The 20,252-nt window shown below is 38.2% G+C and overlaps 1 protein-coding gene across 1 annotated transcript in view; it reads left to right on the forward strand.

The window, feature by feature from the left end:
- Window positions 1-6,899: 6,899 nt before the first annotated feature.
- The window catches only part of SLC6A15 (solute carrier family 6 member 15), a 33,259-nt gene continuing 19,906 nt past the window's right edge, over window positions 6,900-20,252 (forward strand). Inside the window, exons 1-2 of the mRNA XM_010218805.2 lie at window positions 6,900-7,020; window positions 12,160-12,624. Of these exons, the coding sequence (XP_010217107.1) occupies window positions 12,336-12,624 (289 nt within the window). The 5' untranslated portion in view covers window positions 6,900-7,020; window positions 12,160-12,335. The remainder of the gene's footprint in view (window positions 7,021-12,159; window positions 12,625-20,252) is intronic.

A 20,252-nucleotide genomic window follows, 5' to 3' on the forward strand; every position in this document is an offset into this window, starting at 1 on the left:
ACATAGGAGCTCACAGCTCAGAATAAAAATGACAATAAGCTCTCCTGCAACACAACTAATTGCAACCTTTTGTCCATCAAATACATTGTTTTCTTGTGTCAGAAACAGTTAGTAAGCTGGTTTTGCATCATATTTCAGTTGTTTCCACACAGAAGCAAAGAATAGAAATCCTTTTGCTTCTCCAATTCTGAAGCTGGAAAAATCTGCCCTTTGAAGAGTGAACCAATGTAGAATTTCACAATGGCCATTTATAGTTCCAATAAATCTAAGAAAAAAAGATTATATAGATGATTTACAAGAACTGGAGTAAAAATATCTCTTTTACAAGAGCTGCAGTAAAAAAAGATCAATCAGAAAGGATGTTGCTAGTCTGTAGAAAGTCTGAAGAAGAAGCAAAGAGTGGTAGTGAATGCTTACCAAGGTGATATTTCAAATATGCTTCTTTTACAATATTGGTATTTGAGGAACTGTAATTGCTGAAGGAAAGTGTAAATATCCAACCAAGAGCTTGGTGGAGATTAAAAACTGGTTTATATTTTTCTTATGGCAAAACTGGTGGCATAAAATTATTGGAGATAGGATTACAGCTCTAAACTCTTCGATACCTGTTCAAAAGCACCCAGAAATGACCTTTCTCTCTCTCTCTCTGGTAACTACACAGTTATGTGATAACATTATCTTTATCAGTTAATTTATTAATATAGAACTCATGATTTATCAGTGGAAATAAAAGTAAACTCTACTTTTCCTTTGTATTTAGTAGATAGAAGGTTAGTTCACAGAACCTAACCAAAACTACAACTTAAGATATGAGGCCAACTCCACATTTTTAGATGCACCATTCACTCTTACTGATTTTCAAATATTCCCTAAGTAGATGTAAAATCTATTGTTTTCAGAGCTGTTTTTAGAAACAACTGCAGTAAGACCTACAGAGATCATTACTCAAGACTATTGGCAACAATAATGAGAAACACACAATATTGTGACAAATTAATTTTGTTAATGAGGTAAAAATACACATGTAGGTTTTGTATCCCAGCCTTCTCAGCAAAATATTGCTCTCTGAAATACGAAGGAAAACTCAAACAGGCTGAGGAGATTCATTTTATCAGTCTTGGAAGGAAAAACAACCCACTGATTCACATGGCGTGAGGAATGTATATTTTTATTCCACTTGCGCCAAGACCAAAGCTGCGGCAGCCACTCCTCACAGACTGAGTGAACAAGAAGTTCACTCTCCAGCCCATCTTCAGCACCGTAAATACACTTTGCGTGTATCTGACCGTGTCTTCGAGCAGCTTGCTGGCCTTTACCATGGCTTCCCTTTCCAGAACAGAATCTATCCGCTTCTTACAGAAAGGCACGAGCCAGAGGAAAAAATAAAAGCTGATGCAAGATCACAAGACGGACTCCACGAAAGTAAATTTAAACGGGTAATTGAGGAGAAATCTGCCCGTTTCATCCTTGGGTGGATGGTGGAAGCGTCAAGGCCAGCGCAGCATCACCCGGGGCCTCCACCTGATCCCCTCCACCTCACGGCATGTCCCCAGGGCCACCCGCCATCCCCAGGTCCTGGTGGCCTCTGCGTGCAGCACCGTGGCTCCCACCCCGCGCTCCCACTCTGGTGCCTTTTTTTCGAGGGGATAAGGGAAAAACCTCTTGCCTGGGGGAACCCCCGGGCCTCGGCGCCCCGCTAGGCCGCGGCCTCCCTCCCGCTGCGGCGGGGGCGGGCGGGGGGCGCCGCTCCTCCCTGCGCCAGGCGGCCGGGCCGCCCGCCCTCCTTCCCTCCCCGCGGTTCCCTCCCCTCCGCGCCGATGTGTGTCTTTAAACACCGCCGCAGAGAGCGCGGCGCACATGTGCCGACCCGCCGCCCGCGAGCGCCCGCTGCCCGCGCTGAGGTGAGGCGGCGGCGGCGGCGGGGCCGCCCGGGGTGCTGCCGCCGGGCGGGAAGGGGCTCCCGGCGGGGGCGCGGGAAGGGGAGAGGAGGGAAGGGCGGAGGAGCCGGGTCCTCTGGCGCGCACCCCGCTGCCGGCGGCCGAGACAATAGCGGGGCCGCGGGCGGGAGGAGCCGCCCGCGCCCTCGGCTGCGCGGCGCGTGGCGCGGCTCGCCAAGACATCGCATTCATCCCGGCCGCGTGAAACGGCCGCCTTAAAACGTATTTAATATATATGCCTATACGTGTGTGTGCGCGTGGCGCCTGCTCCGGGGCGCGAGGCCTGCCGCGTGCCGCCGCCCACCGCGGGGACGCGGCTCCGGCCGGAGGTACGTGCGGACCCGCGGGGCGGCGGCCGTGGCGCGCGGTGGCTCTGCGGGCGGCGGCGGGGAGCAGGTGGGCCCGGCCGTGGGGTGGCGGGGCGCCCCGGCATCCCGGGGGTGCCCCGCTCCCCGCATCCCGCTTCCCACGTGCCGCATCCTGGTCCCGCATCCCTTGGCGGCGGCCCCGGGCCACCGTGTCAGCCATGTTTGGGTGGGTGGGTTAACGGGCACCTCTTCCCGAGCTGGGCTCGGTGCGAGCCCCGCGCCTCGGGCGCTCGCAGCCCCGCGGGGCTCCGCGCTCCTCCTGCAGGGATTCTCCTCACTCTCCCGAATCATTCTTACTCCCCATGGCCACCTTTGGTGTTTTTTTTTCTCTTGATCAGGTTTTGCCAGTATTAGAATGACCTGCGAATCCTTCAGTGAAATTGAGAATTTCTTCTTCTTCTTCTTCTTCTAATTTTTTTTTTCCTCCTCTGGAAGTGAATGAGATTGTAGAAATATGTCCATGCTGTCACACTGACCTGCTAGATGGGAGGCTGAAAAAGGGTTTGTTCCATTCCAGTAAATTTCACTTTGTTTGTAAAAGAGGCTGTACTCAAGACCTCGTTTTTATCAGCCATTTTATTTTTTCTCTGTGGTATTGCTACGTAGCAAGCCCACTGTCATAGTATTGATTTCTGAGAGGAGCTTAATTATTTTCTAAATGGTGTGTCATTGTGAATATGTCACCATATTTGTTAGGGGAATGGATGTGGATTTCTCCAGATCTGTGCTTCCCCCTCTAATGAAAAGTATAAATTAGACAACTAAAGATCTCTCTTTTTTTTTCTTTTCTTTTTTTTTTTTTTTGATAGTATGCACGTGAATGCTGGATGTAATATCCAGGCAGTTTTCTCCATTCAGCAAAATACAGTGACAACGCCCTAAAATCTTTTATTTATTAGTATATTTCCCAGGTACACATTATTGATATTCCAAGGAAATTTTAAAAATAATTGCTGAAGTAATGAATGCATAATTTTATATTTGGAAAATATACAGTAGTATGATTTACACCTAGAGCATATTAAGATAACATTTTTGCGGCTTAATTTTGAATTCCATCCATGTACCACACTTACTTTGCGTTCAGTTCTGCGCTTCAGTCTCAAGAAAAAAAACTCCCATTGATTATGGTCTGTGGACGAAAAAACAAGCAAATTCATAGCAGTGCGGATGTGACACTGATATTGAAATTAGTGAAAGCTACTTTGGCAATATAAGCTGATTCACGTTGACCTTTAGTGCATTGTCATTCTTACAGTTTTCCTTTTTCTTACAGGCAAGCAAGTGAAAAAGTAGTAGTATAGATGGGGACCATGTAGTTTGAAGACTCTTGTCGACTCTTTGCTGTATCTTGCAGCAGCCTGTGCACACTTTTTTTTTTTTTTTTTTTAATGGTGGATTTATCAGGAAAGAAAAAAGCGGGTCATTTGGATATAAGAAGCCATTTCCCTAGTTGCTAGCCATGTCACTGACTCATACTGACTCAAGGAATAACGTTCTTGCTCCAAAAGACAACGTATCTGTTAACTTTGGAAGAACAGTTTTGGGTCATTAGTTCATAAACTGTATGAATCAACATAGGAATGAATCATAAAAAATGGTAAACACAAACTAAGATACTGGGATTTATTGTCATCAAATGAAAATAATTGACTTGGAGTCTACTTTCATGTAAACAATCTCACTAAGCAAATGAGTTTTGAATTTAAATAGGCTATCTAAATTTTAGTATTTAAATATATTTCTTACATTTTTTTTCTCTTTTTTCTTTTTTTCTTTTTTCTGGCTTTAATCGTTTAATGCCACCATCCCATGAGTTTTACCCATAGTAGCTTTTCATTGTGACGTTTTAAAGATCATTGCATTCTCAATTGTTTGTGGAATTGTACTTTTGAGCAGGTGGCATCCTGAAACTTTACCAAGCCCCTTCTTCTCTGAAGTTTAGTTAAAAGTGAGCTTGTCATTACTCAGGGAATGTTCTCAAATAATTGAGAAAAAATATGACAGACAGTGACTAAACATTAGTATTCTAAAGAGCTGGATGCATAAATTTGACAAACATTGGGGGGGGGAAAGAAAAAAAACTTAAGGAAATGCCAATAATTGGGCCAAACTTCCCAGAAACCTAAATTGAAATATAGATCTTACTTTTTGCTCTAAGATTAGATTTTATTTTATTTATTTATTTTTCTTCTTGTCACATGAAAAAGAAAAGAGCAAGATTGTGCAAGGATGTGTTAGGATTCAAGGCCTTGAATCTATTTTGGGGTGCCAATAGTCCTTTTGTCACTTTGGAAAAATGGACTTATGTAGCTGTCAAGTGAAATTATTTTTGCATTTCAAGTGTCAATCCTTAGGGCTTTGCAGCAACATAATTTGAAAGCATAACTTATGTCATGAAATAATCGTGTCGAGAATATGCAGGATGCCAGTCTGTGATCGAGTTTTTTGCTTACGTGTAAAGACAGATACAGGTGTCATCATGTGAGTTTTTCCTAAGGACACATTGTGTTTTTTTCCTTTTTTTCTCCATTGACCTGTTTATATGAACAGAGGGCAGAGAACCAAGTTCTGAGGGCTACCATATGAACTATATGTCTGATAATACCTAGCTTTTAGTTCTTAATTTTGTGACTTGGTTTTTCAGTATTTCCTATTAAATATTTAATATATTTTCATATCCTCTTCCATCCAGGAAGAGTGATAAGATCTTACAGTAAAATCACAGTGATGGCATCATGTACATGGTTAAATAGAAAAGGGAGAGCCTGCCTCATGTTGCCAGCAGCTATGGCTTTTGCACTTGAGCAATCCATAGTCAAGTGGATTCTGAACTGCTAGTGCTACTACACTCAGCTTCAGCTGGAAGACTGATAACTGCTAACCTTGATCCTACAGTAAGCTGTAAGAAAAGACTACAGAGGAAGTGATAACTGCTATGCCTTAATAAGAAATTTCAGTAAGGACATCATGTATTTTAGTAGAGCTGACCTGTGAGAAGAAAATACTCCGAAATCGATAAAAGCTGGTGAGAAGATATTCTAAGGCCAGTTAAGTCTTCAGATACTACAATGCAATGAAAAAAAAAAAAAAACATTGAGAACTCTAGGTTGTAAAATTCTCTATTTCTGTTCAGCCAGTGATTTTTAAAGCTATTAAGATTGATTTTTGTTTACACTTTGTGTTTCTGAGAGGAAATCTTGTTTTTGTTGCCAAGCCTTAATGTTCTTCTTGTAACTGTAGAAAGTATTCAGCAGTAACTGGGATTCGGGGGGACTAATATGACAGAGGAATTGTCTGTGTTTGAGACTGTAGATTCTCCATGTAAGATAAGGCCAGGAAGAACATTTTGTAGGAAGTGGGAACAAATTTCCCAGGTGTAGACAGATGCTGTATCACTGAAGTCTGTATAACTGCGTGTGTTTGTATCAGTCCAAATCTCATTTTGTGCCTAGCTAATCTAGTCTTGTGCTAAAACTATTTAAATTTTGCTATGATCTAAAAACTTAATGCAGATAGAGATGCCAGAATCGAAGATACTTAGGTTTTCTAGTACTTTGAAGTCACCCTTAGCTTGAAGAACTGTCACTTTTTATGATTTTAATATACTGTATATGTGCTAATTAGCATGTCTCTGGTAACATCATTGAAGAATGCAGAGAAATGTGAGGTTATTTTTTGCAAAAAATATTTATCTTTCATCATGATCAAGTTAGGTACCTCTTGAATCTATGTCTATTTTCAACAGGACAAGTTAGATTGTCTAGGGCTTGATCATGCAGTTTGTGCTGAGGAGCGGTAAGTGGCCACTCCAGTACACAGATGGATAAAAATGGGCTTGACTAGGCAAGAAAACTCTGGTGCATGTTCTTGTTCCCGCCAAAGAACACATTACTGCATTGCAGCAGTAATTCAAAGTCTGTTCAGCTGAGTACTGCAACACTGTAACTCTTCCCAAAGTAATTATATGTGCACAGATTTCACCAGCTATCACCATTCCTCTCAATTGCAATACTACCAAAATTCCCAGTTTGCTTCTGCAGTTGTCTTTCTCTTAGTCCAGACGATGGCCATTGACTTTCCTGTGCTTTCCTGTCAGCACCAATGCCCTGATTCCATTTTGTAGCCTCAAAGCAAGGCCTTTGCGCCTAAAATTTTGCTTTTCTTTTCATATCTTTTTTTTTTTTTTTTCCACTCCCCATCTTTTGTTCTTCTGTTATTCTCCTAGACCAGGATAGACCTTTCTGAGGTAAATTTTGCAGGTTTCCTTCACGGTGCAGGAGCTGCAAGCTCCACACCTTTACTCTTGTGTATGACTCTCATCCAGTGGTTCCATATGGCCTAAAGCCTTTGACGTGAATATCAGTCAAGATCTTTTATGCTTATCTGCCATAGTGAAAATTCTAGCTGTGTTCTGTGTACTCTACTGAATAATGCAGATTTCTTTGTTTGGAGTCAAGGTGGGAATTTTATTAGTAAGAGCATAAGATAGTAAGCACCTTGTGGGCCTGCACTACTGGACTGTGCTACTGCAATTTGTCTTCAAAGCAGAGATTGCTGTAATGTGAACTCTTTGCACCTTAATGTTGTATTCTGCCACCCCCAGAGTAACATGTTGATATGCTGAGTGCTTCCTCAGAGAAGAACACTGAGCTCTGAAGAACAGAAGACTTAATCTTTAGCTTCTTTTAAGGGCAGAGGTTGAGCTTAAAAAGGTACCCATTCTTTATTATTATTTTATTATTTTTTTTTCCTGTTTTCATGGTGTTGTGGCATGTTTAAATATTTGGTGAGTTAGAGGTTCTTTTCTTTTTGGGCTCTTTTGGTACTCTTATGAAGAATGATTTTTCTCTGTCTTTGTTTCCCAACTCCAACAAAGGTAGCATCCATTTTTAGTCGAATGAGATTTGAGGATTATTTGCCATTCATTAAAATGAGTGTAATAATTTTGTGGAATTTTCTTGTTTTGATCAAGTGTAAAAATAAGACGATAAAATGCACTGTATTAGAATACACCATGTCAGGCTCTTTCTTTTCAGAGAAGTGTATTTCTCTTTAAAATCAGTAATGTATCGATGTTATAAATTAAAACAAGAGTATTTTTAAAGTTCTTCAGTACTTAGTTGTATCAGTTTTTGCCGTAGTATTGTGGGATGTTTTAAATGTAAAAATTGGTGACTCATGCTTAGTGGTTACTAATGTCTTTTATATAGACTCTTTCTGTAATTACAAGAACATAGGCAGTTGTACTCATTCTGCTTTAAAGTTTGTGAGATGTTTTTGTTAATATTTTTCTGTACAGATCTCCAGCACCATGACTTTCAATTGTTTGTTGATACTGCATAGTTGATAGCCTTTGAAATATGTTTTGGTCTAGTGTCTGTATGATGGCAGGCCGGTGTGATGGTCTCTAATAGGTGATCCACAAAAAGGACGCCAACATAAGATTCATCACCAATATGAACAGATTTAGACTCTATTGGACAGAACTGTTTAAACTCTTACTAGAGAATAGATGTGAAAAAGGTTAGAAGAAAAGGATATGCAAAAAATCGTGCTGAATGTTTTGTTTGTTTGCTTCAACTAATGAAATTCTGTTGAGTCCTACTAAAAATGCACATGGTTTGGTCAAGGGAGACTTTACAATTTTTATCTCCCCATGCCAGCCTTTCTGAATTTGTGCCTGAACCTGAAATAAAAGTTCTGTGGTGAGGCCAGATCTCCTACGGAGCTAATTTAGGTTTGAGTTCCCCTTTGCAAGGGATTATTATTTCTTAAGCTTCTAATAATGTGGCAGTCTAAGCAAAGTTGCTTTCCTTCTGAATGCTGACACATTAAGACTTGATGCTTCTTGCCCAGGAGAAAACAACAAAATTCCCACCATCTTCTCAGAAAGGAAGTTTGGATCAGCAGTTTGCTTGACAGGTCAACAAAGACTCCCTGTTAAAACTTTCCAGAAAGAAATACCAGGAAGTATAAGAAAGAAATAAGGATTTTGACATAGCAGGAGAAATGCTACTAAGACATCACAAAACTATTTAATTTAGGAACTTGTTTCTGGAAAGCCTGTGTATACCCACTCAGTTTATTGGTTCCTACTGTTAATGCAGACTCTTTTTTACTCTTTTTTTTTTTTCTCTAAATATTCTTCTAGCTGAACCATGTACTGTTGTTTAGCAACTTCTGTTTTGTTAAATTCTCTCAAATAATAAAGTCACCTGACTTTATTATTACATAAGGAAAAGGAAACTATCTTTGTTGCTTTTGGTTGTGGAAAAGTCCAGAGAAAAATTATATTTGTCATAAACATGATAATTTAAATGTGCTGTCAATGTTTTCCTCTGACACATTACCTCAGTTAGGTCATGAAGAGGATGAGTGAAACGGCCTAGAAACCAGAATTACATCAGCTGCTGTAATACAGTGATCAGATCAAATATAGCCAAAAAACGAAACAAACAAACAAACAAAAACCTCAAAAAAGAAAAGGCTTTAATAAGGCCAACTTATATTTTAGACATTTTAATATTAATCCAATGTGCGGATAATAGTATAGCATAGTTATATTTTAGCATACATGACTAGATTTAGAACTTGAAGTTTGAAATGATCATAGTAATGGCGGGGCCAACCATGATATATAATTCTGTAGTTCGTTAGTAATCCTAGTGGTCATGTGGATTTGTTCATAATCCTTAGGAAGGGCAATCCTATTACCTAATGCGATGTTACTGCTGCTCCATAGAAGGTAGCTAGCCATGGACTTGATACTTTTACCACTATTTAGTGTGATATTTCCTGCTTATGATTTGATGATGAAAAACTTATCTACTGGACTAGATCCAAATGATTTGGGACCCTGAAATAGAATTTTACTGATGGAAATGCTAAAGTTCAGTAGTAGGATACTAAAAGAAAAGCTTGTTCAGTGATTCCTGTTTAGCCTAACTCTGCTTCTTGAGTCACATTTCCAGGTATCTTCCTGTTCATTCTTCATCCCAGGTAATTCAGAAGGCTTTTTTTTTTTTTTTTTTCTCTTCTGTGAAGGTCTCTTAAAACACCTTCTAGGAATGCATAAAACAAAACAACAGATTCCTTGCATCTAGTACAGAGAATAATTTGTTAAACTTAGCAGTCAGAGACTACTGATGGAATTATGATGCATCCTAAAAGACTTGAGATACATAATCTTTGATGTGATATGGGCAGTGATTCTTACTGAATTAGAAGACCAGTTCCGGTAGAACCAAATATGATCACTTAAATCCGCTGAATGTCTCCCACATTTTCTCAAGCCATGCAAATATTGCAAGCATATACAGCATTGTCGCTATATAGATACCATACTGCTGAATAAAAAGTTAATGGAAAGGAAATTGATATGATACTCTGCTAGGAATAAAAGTACCAAGCCCAGTTTAGTCCAAAGTATAGAAATGAAGTGTTTAATGCATGAGATTGCAGACAGTATGATGCAATTTCTGCTGGTATTGACACATCTGTGTCTGCTTAAGATTTGCTGCTTTGCAGTTTACAATGTCTAAAATACCTCATTAATATGAATATGCCCCTCGCACACATTTTCATAAACACAGATACATGGCATGTACCTTTTAGACTGAAAATACTTCTTGTTTATTACAGTCAGAAAAGCATTTTAGACTTAAAGACAAAAGTTGGTCTGTATTGCATTCTGCAAATGTTCTGTCTAGTATATAGAGGAAATTGTACAGTTCTGACTTTATTCTCCCAGTGTTTATTACTAATTACTGAAACTGAGGAGCTGCTATATTTTACATCACTGAAACAAGATAAAAAGAGAAGTTTGAAGTGTGAATTAAAGTAGTAGTTGAAATACTAGCTGCTCTGGCTTATGATCCCATATGTCCCTTAGAACTGTTTAAGTGCCTTGGGGAAATGTATTTTTGCTGTTTCTATCCTGCTATACCTAAATATCTTAGTCACAGTTAAAAACTACAGAATGGCTGGAATAGAATAGAGTCCTTTGAAGGGTGTATGACCTAAAGGACAAAACAGAGAGGTCTGCAAGACTATCTATTTAGCCCAGAAATACAGAATAAAGTATTGAAACTTCCATGTTGCTTAACAACTTACTCTTCTCCATCCCTGTGGGAACTCATTACTCACTCTCGTGTCCAGCTGTTCATTAGATATATGATTATTATTATTATTAAGAACTGGTGTCAGTCAATGCAAAAGCCTGGTTTGAGTTTCACCTCTTTAGAAGGAGGGTGTGTAGGACCCTGAGACATTCCAGCATCCACAGTGAGCCATTAAGCAGACAGATCAGAAGCCAGCAAGCTCTCCTGTGCTTAAGAATTGGGCAGAATGCCAGAGCTGGAATTACTGAGAGGAGACAGTAACAGGAGAGAGATTGTAACACTAGGGAGAAGGAAAGTGAGAAGACAGTCTTAGGAGCGGAAGGAATGAATGAAAAGAGGTTAGAAAGGAGTTGAGTAGGCAACTGGAGTGCAAAATTCTTGGACACTGTTGAACAAGGTAATTGCTTCCTCAGATGCAAGCCTGGTGATAGTACTTAGGCTGACAGAGGCTTTAATTCTGTGTCTGCAAATTCTCTCCTTGATAAGCTGTGGGCAGTGTTCCAGGGACTTAACTTCTTTCCTTGTGATCTGTCACTGGGCCCTGAGAAGTACCCTTGGGATCAAGAGGTTTGATCTCTCGGGCACTGTGCTAGCATTCCAGTAATACCTTGCAGCTCTCTGCTATGTGTGCCTTTGCCAGGATATGATATCGTAGTCATCCTATGTTTGAGATGTTGCATCAAGTCTATAATCAAAAGGTGAAAATGTGCATGTATCCTCTAGTAATTTCTGATTCTTGTCAGTTAGGAGTCTTTGATTAAACTTCTTGTGTAAAGGCATTCTCTTTGTAGAGTTTTCTTGAAGCTTAACGCATAATCTAAATCCCTTTTAAGACTCTTAATTGTGCAGATGGCTTTGCAGGTTTCAGCTTTGTCCCATGTAAATAGTGGAGAATTCCTTGAAAAATATTCCTCAAAAAAAATCTTTGTTACCTACAATATGGCAGCTGCAGGCAAGCCCAGCTATCTTTTGAGTGACTCATTGTGTTAAAGAAAAGAATTTATTTAAAATCAGGCATTTTTGTGTCTGTACATACATGTTTGAAACAAAATTTTTAAATGGACTTGGTTGCAGCTTCTCAGATGTTTCAGATGTGCTTAATTATTCCCTATTTCCAAGAAATCATTGAAAGCATCAAAGTTCGTAAAAACCAAGCATCTTGCCTTTGAAAATATTGTGATTGTATATTCCTTGATGAATACCGGACACTAAGTCTCCCTTGCTTTTGAACCACTAATATGCATCCTACACATCAAAACCTTAATTGCTGTATGAGTTCTAGGAAATGGCCTAAAAATCTTAAGCTACTCTGTTTAAAGCCTTTTAACACAAGCACAGCTGTTAAGCCAGAAAAAGAGTTGAATTGATCTTCTAAATTTTATGTAAAATACTTGCCTGCTAAAAGGCAGTAAAAGGAATCTTCTATTGCTGCCAAATTAAAATATGAACAATTAGCCTATTGGTCTGCAGGAAAAGTGAATGAAGTGCAGTTTACATGTATATTTAAGACCACAAAAGTGGACTTAATTTCTGTAATTTGAAATTCTAAACTTAAATTAGAAGTTTAAAATTATAACCTACTCAGATTGCCAGCATCCCTTTCTGTTTTCCCCTCCTGTCAAAGCATAGAGCATAGGGAGAAATGGGTACACCAAGGCATATGATTTCTAAATTATGTTTTTTTTCTGTATACTGTAACATCGTTTTTTTTTTTTTTTTTCCCCCCCACAGGTATTTTCAGTAGAACAATTGTTTAAAAACAGAAGTCCTTATTCTTGATTCTCTGATATCAAGGACTCATCAACCACCATCTTCAGCCTAGTTTCTCAGTACTTTCGGCTAAGGAGGAGACCTTTCTTCAACACTGAACTAAACTTGACCTCTGTATCACTTTTCACGTACTACAAATGCCTAAGAACAGCAAGGTAGTAAAAAGAGACCTAGACGATGAGGTCATTGAGTCAGTTAAAGACCTCCTTTCGAATGAAGACTCTTCAGAAGATGCATTTAAGAAGAGCGAACTTATAGTTGATGATCAGGAAGAAAAAGATGTAGATGTTGAGGAAGGCTCAGATGTAGAAGATGAAAGACCAGCTTGGAACAGCAAACTCCAGTATATTCTGGCACAAGTTGGATTTTCTGTGGGATTAGGGAATGTGTGGCGATTCCCTTATCTGTGTCAGAAAAATGGTGGAGGTAAGTTTTGCTGTAGTTAATGAAGTTAGTGAAGTTTTCTCATTTCAAGGATAGCACAGGGATTCCTTTACTCCAAGCGTAAAATGTGCTCCAGTGTGTCAGATTTTTCTTTCAATTTCTGCCAGAGCCTCCGAGGAAAACAAACAAACAAACAAAAAACACATTGTCTTTAATGAAGAGACAAATCTACTAAAGGAAGTAGCAGATTCTTTTACTGAGCTTTCTTTTCCACATATTTTAGGGTAGAAAATTTCTTAAAATTCTTGATATGAACTTCTTTATGGAGAGTTTACATTATTTAAAACCTTATTATTGTTACACAAAAGGGTTCTTTATAGTCTTTGGACAAAAAATCAAGGCATTAAAAAAAGGCATAAAATAAAGGTGCATCCACTTTAAAGACCCAGGCAGTTTAACTGATGATTAGCAATACTGAGCTTTAAATCTGTGGTATTTATTGCTCTTGAAGCTCCTAGAGTGTTTGACCATGATTTGTTACTGAATAACTTCAATCATAAAGTTTATATAAAGGAAATACATCTGTATGGTAATAGTATTGTGCTGTCACACGGTTACATTACTTCTTCTAAATAACAAGTTATCTTTCACTTAAAATAACATCATAAAGATATTTCTTTATTGTCTATCTGTGGTTTAGGATTTAGAATGAAGTGTAAGACTGGATGCCTTCTATCAGTGCAGGTTTAGTGTAATATTCTACGTTATGCTGTTTGCTATTACAGTACATTAAGGTACATTCTAATATAGTTAATTACTTATCTTAATTCAAAACAGATCTGTCGCCTTACAAAAATTAGATTTGTACTGTGAAAGAAAAAAATAAACATGACATTTTATTCACACTGGATTTTAAAGGATGAATGAAAAAGCTGATGTAATGGAGGAGTGTAGAAACTACACACTACTACTACCAGAAACTACTATAGTAGTTATAGTCTAATATAATTCTATAACTTAAGTGTTTTCTGTCATTCATTTTGAGCAATAAAAAAGGAGCTTGCACTTTTAAATTTCTCCATTTGCAGCATGAAGTCTGCTTTTTTAAAAATTAATGTGCACATTTTTCACTTTAATTTAACTTCCCCCCCACACCCTCCCTTTTTTTACTCCGGAAAGCAGTCATTAGCTGATTGGTTTAATGACTTCTGTGGAATCTGAGTTTTTCTTCATCAGTCACAAGGATGATGCTGAGAAATCAAAAGTTGAACATAGTTTCTTAAAAGGGTTATCTTTTTACTGAGCAACAATCTGGTCTAATCTACTAGAAACATACAGTACAGAGCTGATCATGTATTGCTACTCTCTGAAAAAAAATATTTTTAAAGCAAACTAATTTATATTTATCTACAGGGATAACTAATAAAGTGTTTCTGTTCTCTTTCATTTTTGTCCTGCATATGGTATGAAGATGTGGTTTCAAGGACTACACAATAATTACAACAGTTTGTTTTGTGTAGCTGTGATCCTTTGGAAAGTCTGATAATATAGTTAACTATGAATTTTGCAAGACCATTAGTTTCTCTTTTGAACCAAAAGAAAAAAGGTGCTTAGAGCCTTCCTTAAACTGTGGGATTCCTGTCTTCAGTTGCTTTTATAAACAAACACTATGCTAGTGCTATTAACAAGAAACATTGGAGATTCTGTAATGTCATTAACCAAACCTGAAAGAATAAAAATGCAGTCATTTTGGTTTAAAATTAAATATTTGCATTTCTGCCACGTATCTAGAAACTTCCATATATAGAATAGTCTAGGAAGATATAAGCCCATGGCTGAGACAAAAGTGTATTTTGCTTTAACAACAATTTTGAGTTTAAGAATTTGAAATTTTAGAGATTTGCAACAGAGGAAAGCAAGTGATTATTACAGCTAAAGCTTTCTTTGCATTCAAGCTAGTCATAATGCAAGATTGGGTCAAATGACACAAAAAATTCAAACATTAGTAGTTCTTCAGTGCCTATATTTGTGTGGATGGGCAGATAATTCTTAGAAACATGTAAGAGAGCTAGGGATTAAATTAGATTGCTTTAATGCAATCCATTCAAAGTATCTATGTCAGAACTGTCCTGTAGTCTTTTACCAAGAAAACTTCTAAGTTTCTGAGTATACACTAAGCATATTTTATGCATCTTTATTTACTTATTTGTTTTTTTTTTGTTAGAAGGACTTCGGCAAAATATGTGGCTAGGTCTGCAAATACCACTCTTGCCCAAGTATTTCTCATTTTCTTCCCTATCTTTAAACAACTTTTATCTGCCAAATACCTTTAGGCTAGGCAAGTGTGCTAAATACTGGTAAATAGTACATATATTCTAGGTGAAGGGAAAAAAGGAAGAAACATAGTTATTCATTAAGAAGTTTCCTTCACAAATATCCTCCAACATTAAGTGATCCAAAGCCATCAGTAAAAGAGAAGGTAAACCTTAACCATGTAGTCTTCTTAAATTTTATCTCTTTTTTTTAACTTCGACCTTTGATCTTTCCCATCTCTAATTCTAGATCTGGTCTGTACCACCAAAACAACTTCCCATCCTTTCTTTCTTGAGTTCCTTTAAATGTTTGCCCAATTGCTTTCATTTGTATAAATTTACAAGTATTTAGAGTAATATCTAGTAGTTTATAGGCTGATTCTGTCTAGACTGGGCAGTTCCTTGCTTGGTTTCAAAATTGGGTTCCCCCACCCCCTGCGCTTGGAAGATGGTTGTAGTAGCAGCTTGCTCTAGCTAGTTGGAGCAGCAAGCATCAAGGGGGGGAAAAAGAGCTGGAAGAGAGTGTGTGCACGCTGGGGTACTTATTTGCCTGGTTTGGGAAGAGAGAGGGCCCATGAAGTTTTAGGGTCTGTGAATGAAGGGCTTAAATTGTTCAGTAAAGGTTTGAAGGACTGCCTTTGGACCTTTCTCTCTGCCTCTTTCGCTGCTATCCTTCCCACGGGCTCCTTTTCTTCTCCCTAGTAGGGAATGCCCATTCTCTGTCTGGAATTTAAGATACAGCTTCCATTCCTTTCAGCCTTACAGATAAGAAAGGTGTTTCTTCCTTGAGCCTCACAAAGGTGATCTGCTGGGCATGAGAGGTCTCATCTCCATCTCACTTCACCTCACTCTGTCTGCCCTCGCTGCTGGACTCATGGTCTTGCTGTCATCTTTCATTGCTTTGGTGGTTGTCAGACTCGTGAGTTGACCCAGTTCAGCTGGGTCAGTTAATCCACCATAAAACAGTCTTCTATTGGGTAGTGTTTTGCCAGCCTTGTGATTTGAAATGATGAATGATGGGGTCTCATCAGCACTAGAAAGAGCACCAAAGTAAGTAAAAGCGGGAGCATGTAGGAGTGGGCCCTTGCATTTTTGTTTGGTAGGGTAGTAGGTCAGCTCACGCTGTCTCATGTAACACAGCGTTGAAGTAAGAGAGCATATGGTGAGTAGAAGAAGTAATGTGAAAGTGAAAAGGAGAAATTTATGTAAAGACTTCCTCTTTTACTCTATCTTCATGAATTAAATGTAACTGCCATATTTACTGCCGAATTACTCAAGATTACAAATTTCAGAGAAATAACAAGAATTATAACTGGGAAATTCTTAAATATTTCCAACAATTTTTTTTCTATCTGAAACTAGTTTGAAATTATGCATGTTATGGTACGTCATATTTTATGTCATGCATAATTCATATATAATAGCCTGCATCTTCTTTAAAGGACTTGGTCATGGGTATCTTTACTGCCAACATTCCCAAATACCTACTTTGCCTGTTGCCTCAGAAGACAATAGAGTAATATTATTTTTTATGTACATATATGTATATATATATATATATATACATACGAGTAAAAATAAATCTTGTATGTTGTAAAACCAAATAATAGGAGCTAGCTGTAAAGAACCTATTATTTAGTGTAGCACTACATATTATTAGTAAGAAGACAGCCTTAGATTAATGGACAAGGATAATCTGGTCATTGCCTTCTATGATTTTTGTTCCAGAAACATTTTACATACACCTGTTCTGAATTATTTAGAGCTAAGAACTAATTTCATAAGCGAACATGGGTATTTCAGAACTCAGCAGGATAGAGTTTCACTTCTAAACACCTGGTTCCTGGAATGGTGTCCATATGCTAAATTAGGCGGGAGGTATTAATGCAAGAGTTGGAAGTCATCATCCTTAAACATCATGACAGAGCACATGTTGTGTGGGGACCCACCCTAGGCAGCCAGCAGAGACTGGTTCTCGTTAGGATTTAGTGTGTAGCCTTGGGCTGCCATGAGCCGTTGTGGCATCTGAAACGCTTGTTATAGCGCTGAAGGTTACTCCTTCAGAACAAAGTTTCTTCATGAACTCAGGACAGCGAGGAGTGGCTTCTTTGTATCCAGTTGCTCAGTGCTTTGACTTTGTGGTGACTAAATTTGACTTCCTTAGCCTAAGGTTATTTAGTTCACATCTTCACACTCTGAATGTGTCTTGATAGCAAAGTGAAGGTTGTTCTGGGTGAAGCAGGTAACTACTGAAGACTGGAATTTAGGGGGTCCACTGAAAGCAAGCCATTGAGTAGGGACTGGAACAAATTAGTGACTAAAGCACTCCCTTGCCTTATGGCCCGTCTTCTGCTGATGCCCAGTTTATATATATGACTTTTAAATACATTAACAGTTCTCAAAAGTAAGATTCCCCCCGTCTGCCTAATTGCTGGCTTATGGAGCCATGCCATCTCTTGGGCCTTCATGTGGTCTGATAGGCCAGCTACAAAATTAGAAGAAATTAAAAGCTACACTGACCTCTGATTGATAGTGAGCCATAAAATTAATAGATTTAGTCTACCCAGTTTTGCAATGCAGCCAACACATAGTGACAAGCTATACTTGTATTTTTCTGCAGCTCATTGTAGTTATCTAGCAGTGTTTTGTGTAGTGCAAATGTTATTATGAGTCTGCAAAGTATTGTACACAGACTTTTTTTTGTTGAACTTCCATGAATGTTAGCGTAATTTTCCTGATTTATTTTATGTCAATCCTTTTAATAATGTTGTGACTTAAAAGCTAAAAGAACTAGGATATAATGACAAAAAGATGATAGCTGTGAGTAACATGAAAATATTTGTAGAAGATAGATAACCTTACCTTTGCATTTTGAAAACAAAATGATATAAGTAGAAACACCTCAGGAATGTTTACAGTAAAATAGTCTTGACTTTTTTTTACTGAAATACCACCAGGTTAAACAGTTATGGTCATGTGAGTTTATAAAAAACAAAGTATTTATTCCTGAGAACTGTTAAGGAAATAACATTTAGATAATTTAAAGTTTGAACTACATAGTGATTAAAAGTTAATCTGATTGTCTAATTTAAGTGGAATGGGAGCAAAGCAAGTATTCTCTTGTAGCCCAGCACCAAGTATGGATTCAGTGGCTTCATTATGTAGTTCTTGATCAATGATTTAAAATCAGTGGCTTGGATTTATTGATGTCTTCAGTATTATTTAACAAATTCTAATATAAACTGTATGGTCAAATTCATGGCCTTCAGTGTACTAAAAATGTCTTTTTTTTCCTTTGAAATTAATTGTTTCACTGAAGCTAATTGGCTAACTGAAGCTAATCCTTTAAGCACAGTTTTGAAATGGGCATACCTGAACATATCAAAAATATGAAAAGCTAATTCCATGTGTAGGGCCTTTCTGATAAAATCAGTTTGTATTCTGCAATTGTAAATAAATCCATGTAAAATAGTTTAGTAGACTGTAGTCTACTGTAGTGTTGTGCTGTCCGCTAGTCATAGCTTCGAAATTTTTTATATCTTCTGTTTAAAAGAATTGGATCTTCATCTGAATATTACCTTCCTTCTGGCTTTCTAAGAATAAGTGTGCAATAAGATTAAAAAAATAAGGGGGTATATCTCCTCAAAGCAGGTTAAAACTCTCGCTTATTGAAGGAAAACTTGTATCAGACACTTAAAAATTAGGAACAGCCATAGTTTAGCCAAATTTGGGAATATTGGTTTTAGATTTTTTTAGCAAGAATGGCTGGGAGAAGGAAGGTTCTTCTTATAATATCCAGGTGGTAATAGTTATCCTACATTATCACTTTTGTAAGTATTTTCTAATTCTTTAATCATATGAGTCATGTCATTCTGTGTGTTTTTTTGAACATTTATAAGAATTTAGATACGAAATGTTGCCAATTTCTCCCTTCTAGCAATAATCCTTCTGAATTTACTAACTGTGGTAGTATCAAGTGAGATAATCTACCAATTATCTGCCAGTTTAGGCTAATTAAAAAATTTAAGAAATTAAAGTTGTGCAGTGCACAATGTTCAGCAGTCCCTGAAGTCCTTTGTGAAGTTGAGATGAAAGGTCTATGATAGTTTCTTTATATGAAAGACCATTTAAAGTCCCAAAATTGCTATATTTATTTTTAAAGCCTCTACTGATGATTTTTCAGTAAAAGTGTTTTTAAACTGTGGGGGAGAGATGGAGATCTTGAACCATAGAGGGGTTTAATATTCAGAAGGCAGCTTGGCTGGCAGGTATGGCAGAGTATATATGTAAGTAATTGTAGGATGCAGTTCAAGGCCAGCATGTGTAATTTGTTGTCCTAATTCAGGTAAGTATGAGCCCTAATCAACACTAAGTGCAAGGGCCCATGTTTTCATGCATTAGCAAAGAACAGGCATGCAGAGCTGTTTCCAGATTGATTCTGTTTTGTGATGAAGATGTCTTCCAGGTTATTGGAAGTATGTCCAACTTCAAGGGAAGGCTGAAGCAAGGTACTTGTCCAGCTATGCTGTGCTTTCATATGAAGTATAGAGAACAGTAGTGCTTTGCACCATTGATACAGGATTGTACAATCCAGCTATATCCAAGTTCTTACATTGAAACCTGGACATGCACCATATCCTTCTCATGGTGGGGGTGGGGGAAGGGCAGGACTCAAAGGTGCTCTGCAGGTTTGGATGATCAGAGGACCTGCATTCCAGGCCCTCTGCAACAAGCCCTGCACTATAGAGATGATTCCTGCTGGCCAACCATGTTAAGTTATAGGATTGAACTGTGGATTGAAAATGTGGAAAATGAAAAGTGGATTGAACACCACGTTTATATAACGCATTTAACTGGATTTAACTGATAAGTCTTGCAACTATATTGATACTGCACCAGAAAACACCCACACCAGCCCAGTCCTTAAACATGTGCTTAACTTTGCAGCCTTGTGGTTAAGGTTGTGGACTGGGACCTGAAGAGCTGGGTTCAGTTCCTGCTCTAGTACAGTCATCCAGTGGGACACAGGGTAAGTCACTTAGGCCCCAATTTCTTTTAGATATTTAGGCTTTTCTCTGCTCACCTGTGTGGCACCTGTATAAGAAAGATATCTCAGGTATCATTACAGTAGTGACACAGTACTTAAAAAAACTACGTACTGTTAGTTTTCAGTGAGTTGTAGCACCAAGGTTTGCAAATACTGTTGTCTATGCTGTGACTCATTTGCAGTGTGAATTAATAGTATTATTCTTTCTCAGAAATGAGAGTATAAAGACAATAAATCATGAGTACTTAATAGTATTATTTAGTTAAGACTTGTATATTCCTAAAACAGATAGTCCCAATCATTTTGGAATT

This window comes from Tinamus guttatus, unplaced genomic scaffold, assembly GCF_059628265.1.
Source record: "Tinamus guttatus ecotype Peru unplaced genomic scaffold, ASM5962826v1 Tinamus_guttatus_pri_ptg000472l, whole genome shotgun sequence".
Taxonomy (NCBI): domain Eukaryota; kingdom Metazoa; phylum Chordata; class Aves; order Tinamiformes; family Tinamidae; genus Tinamus; species Tinamus guttatus.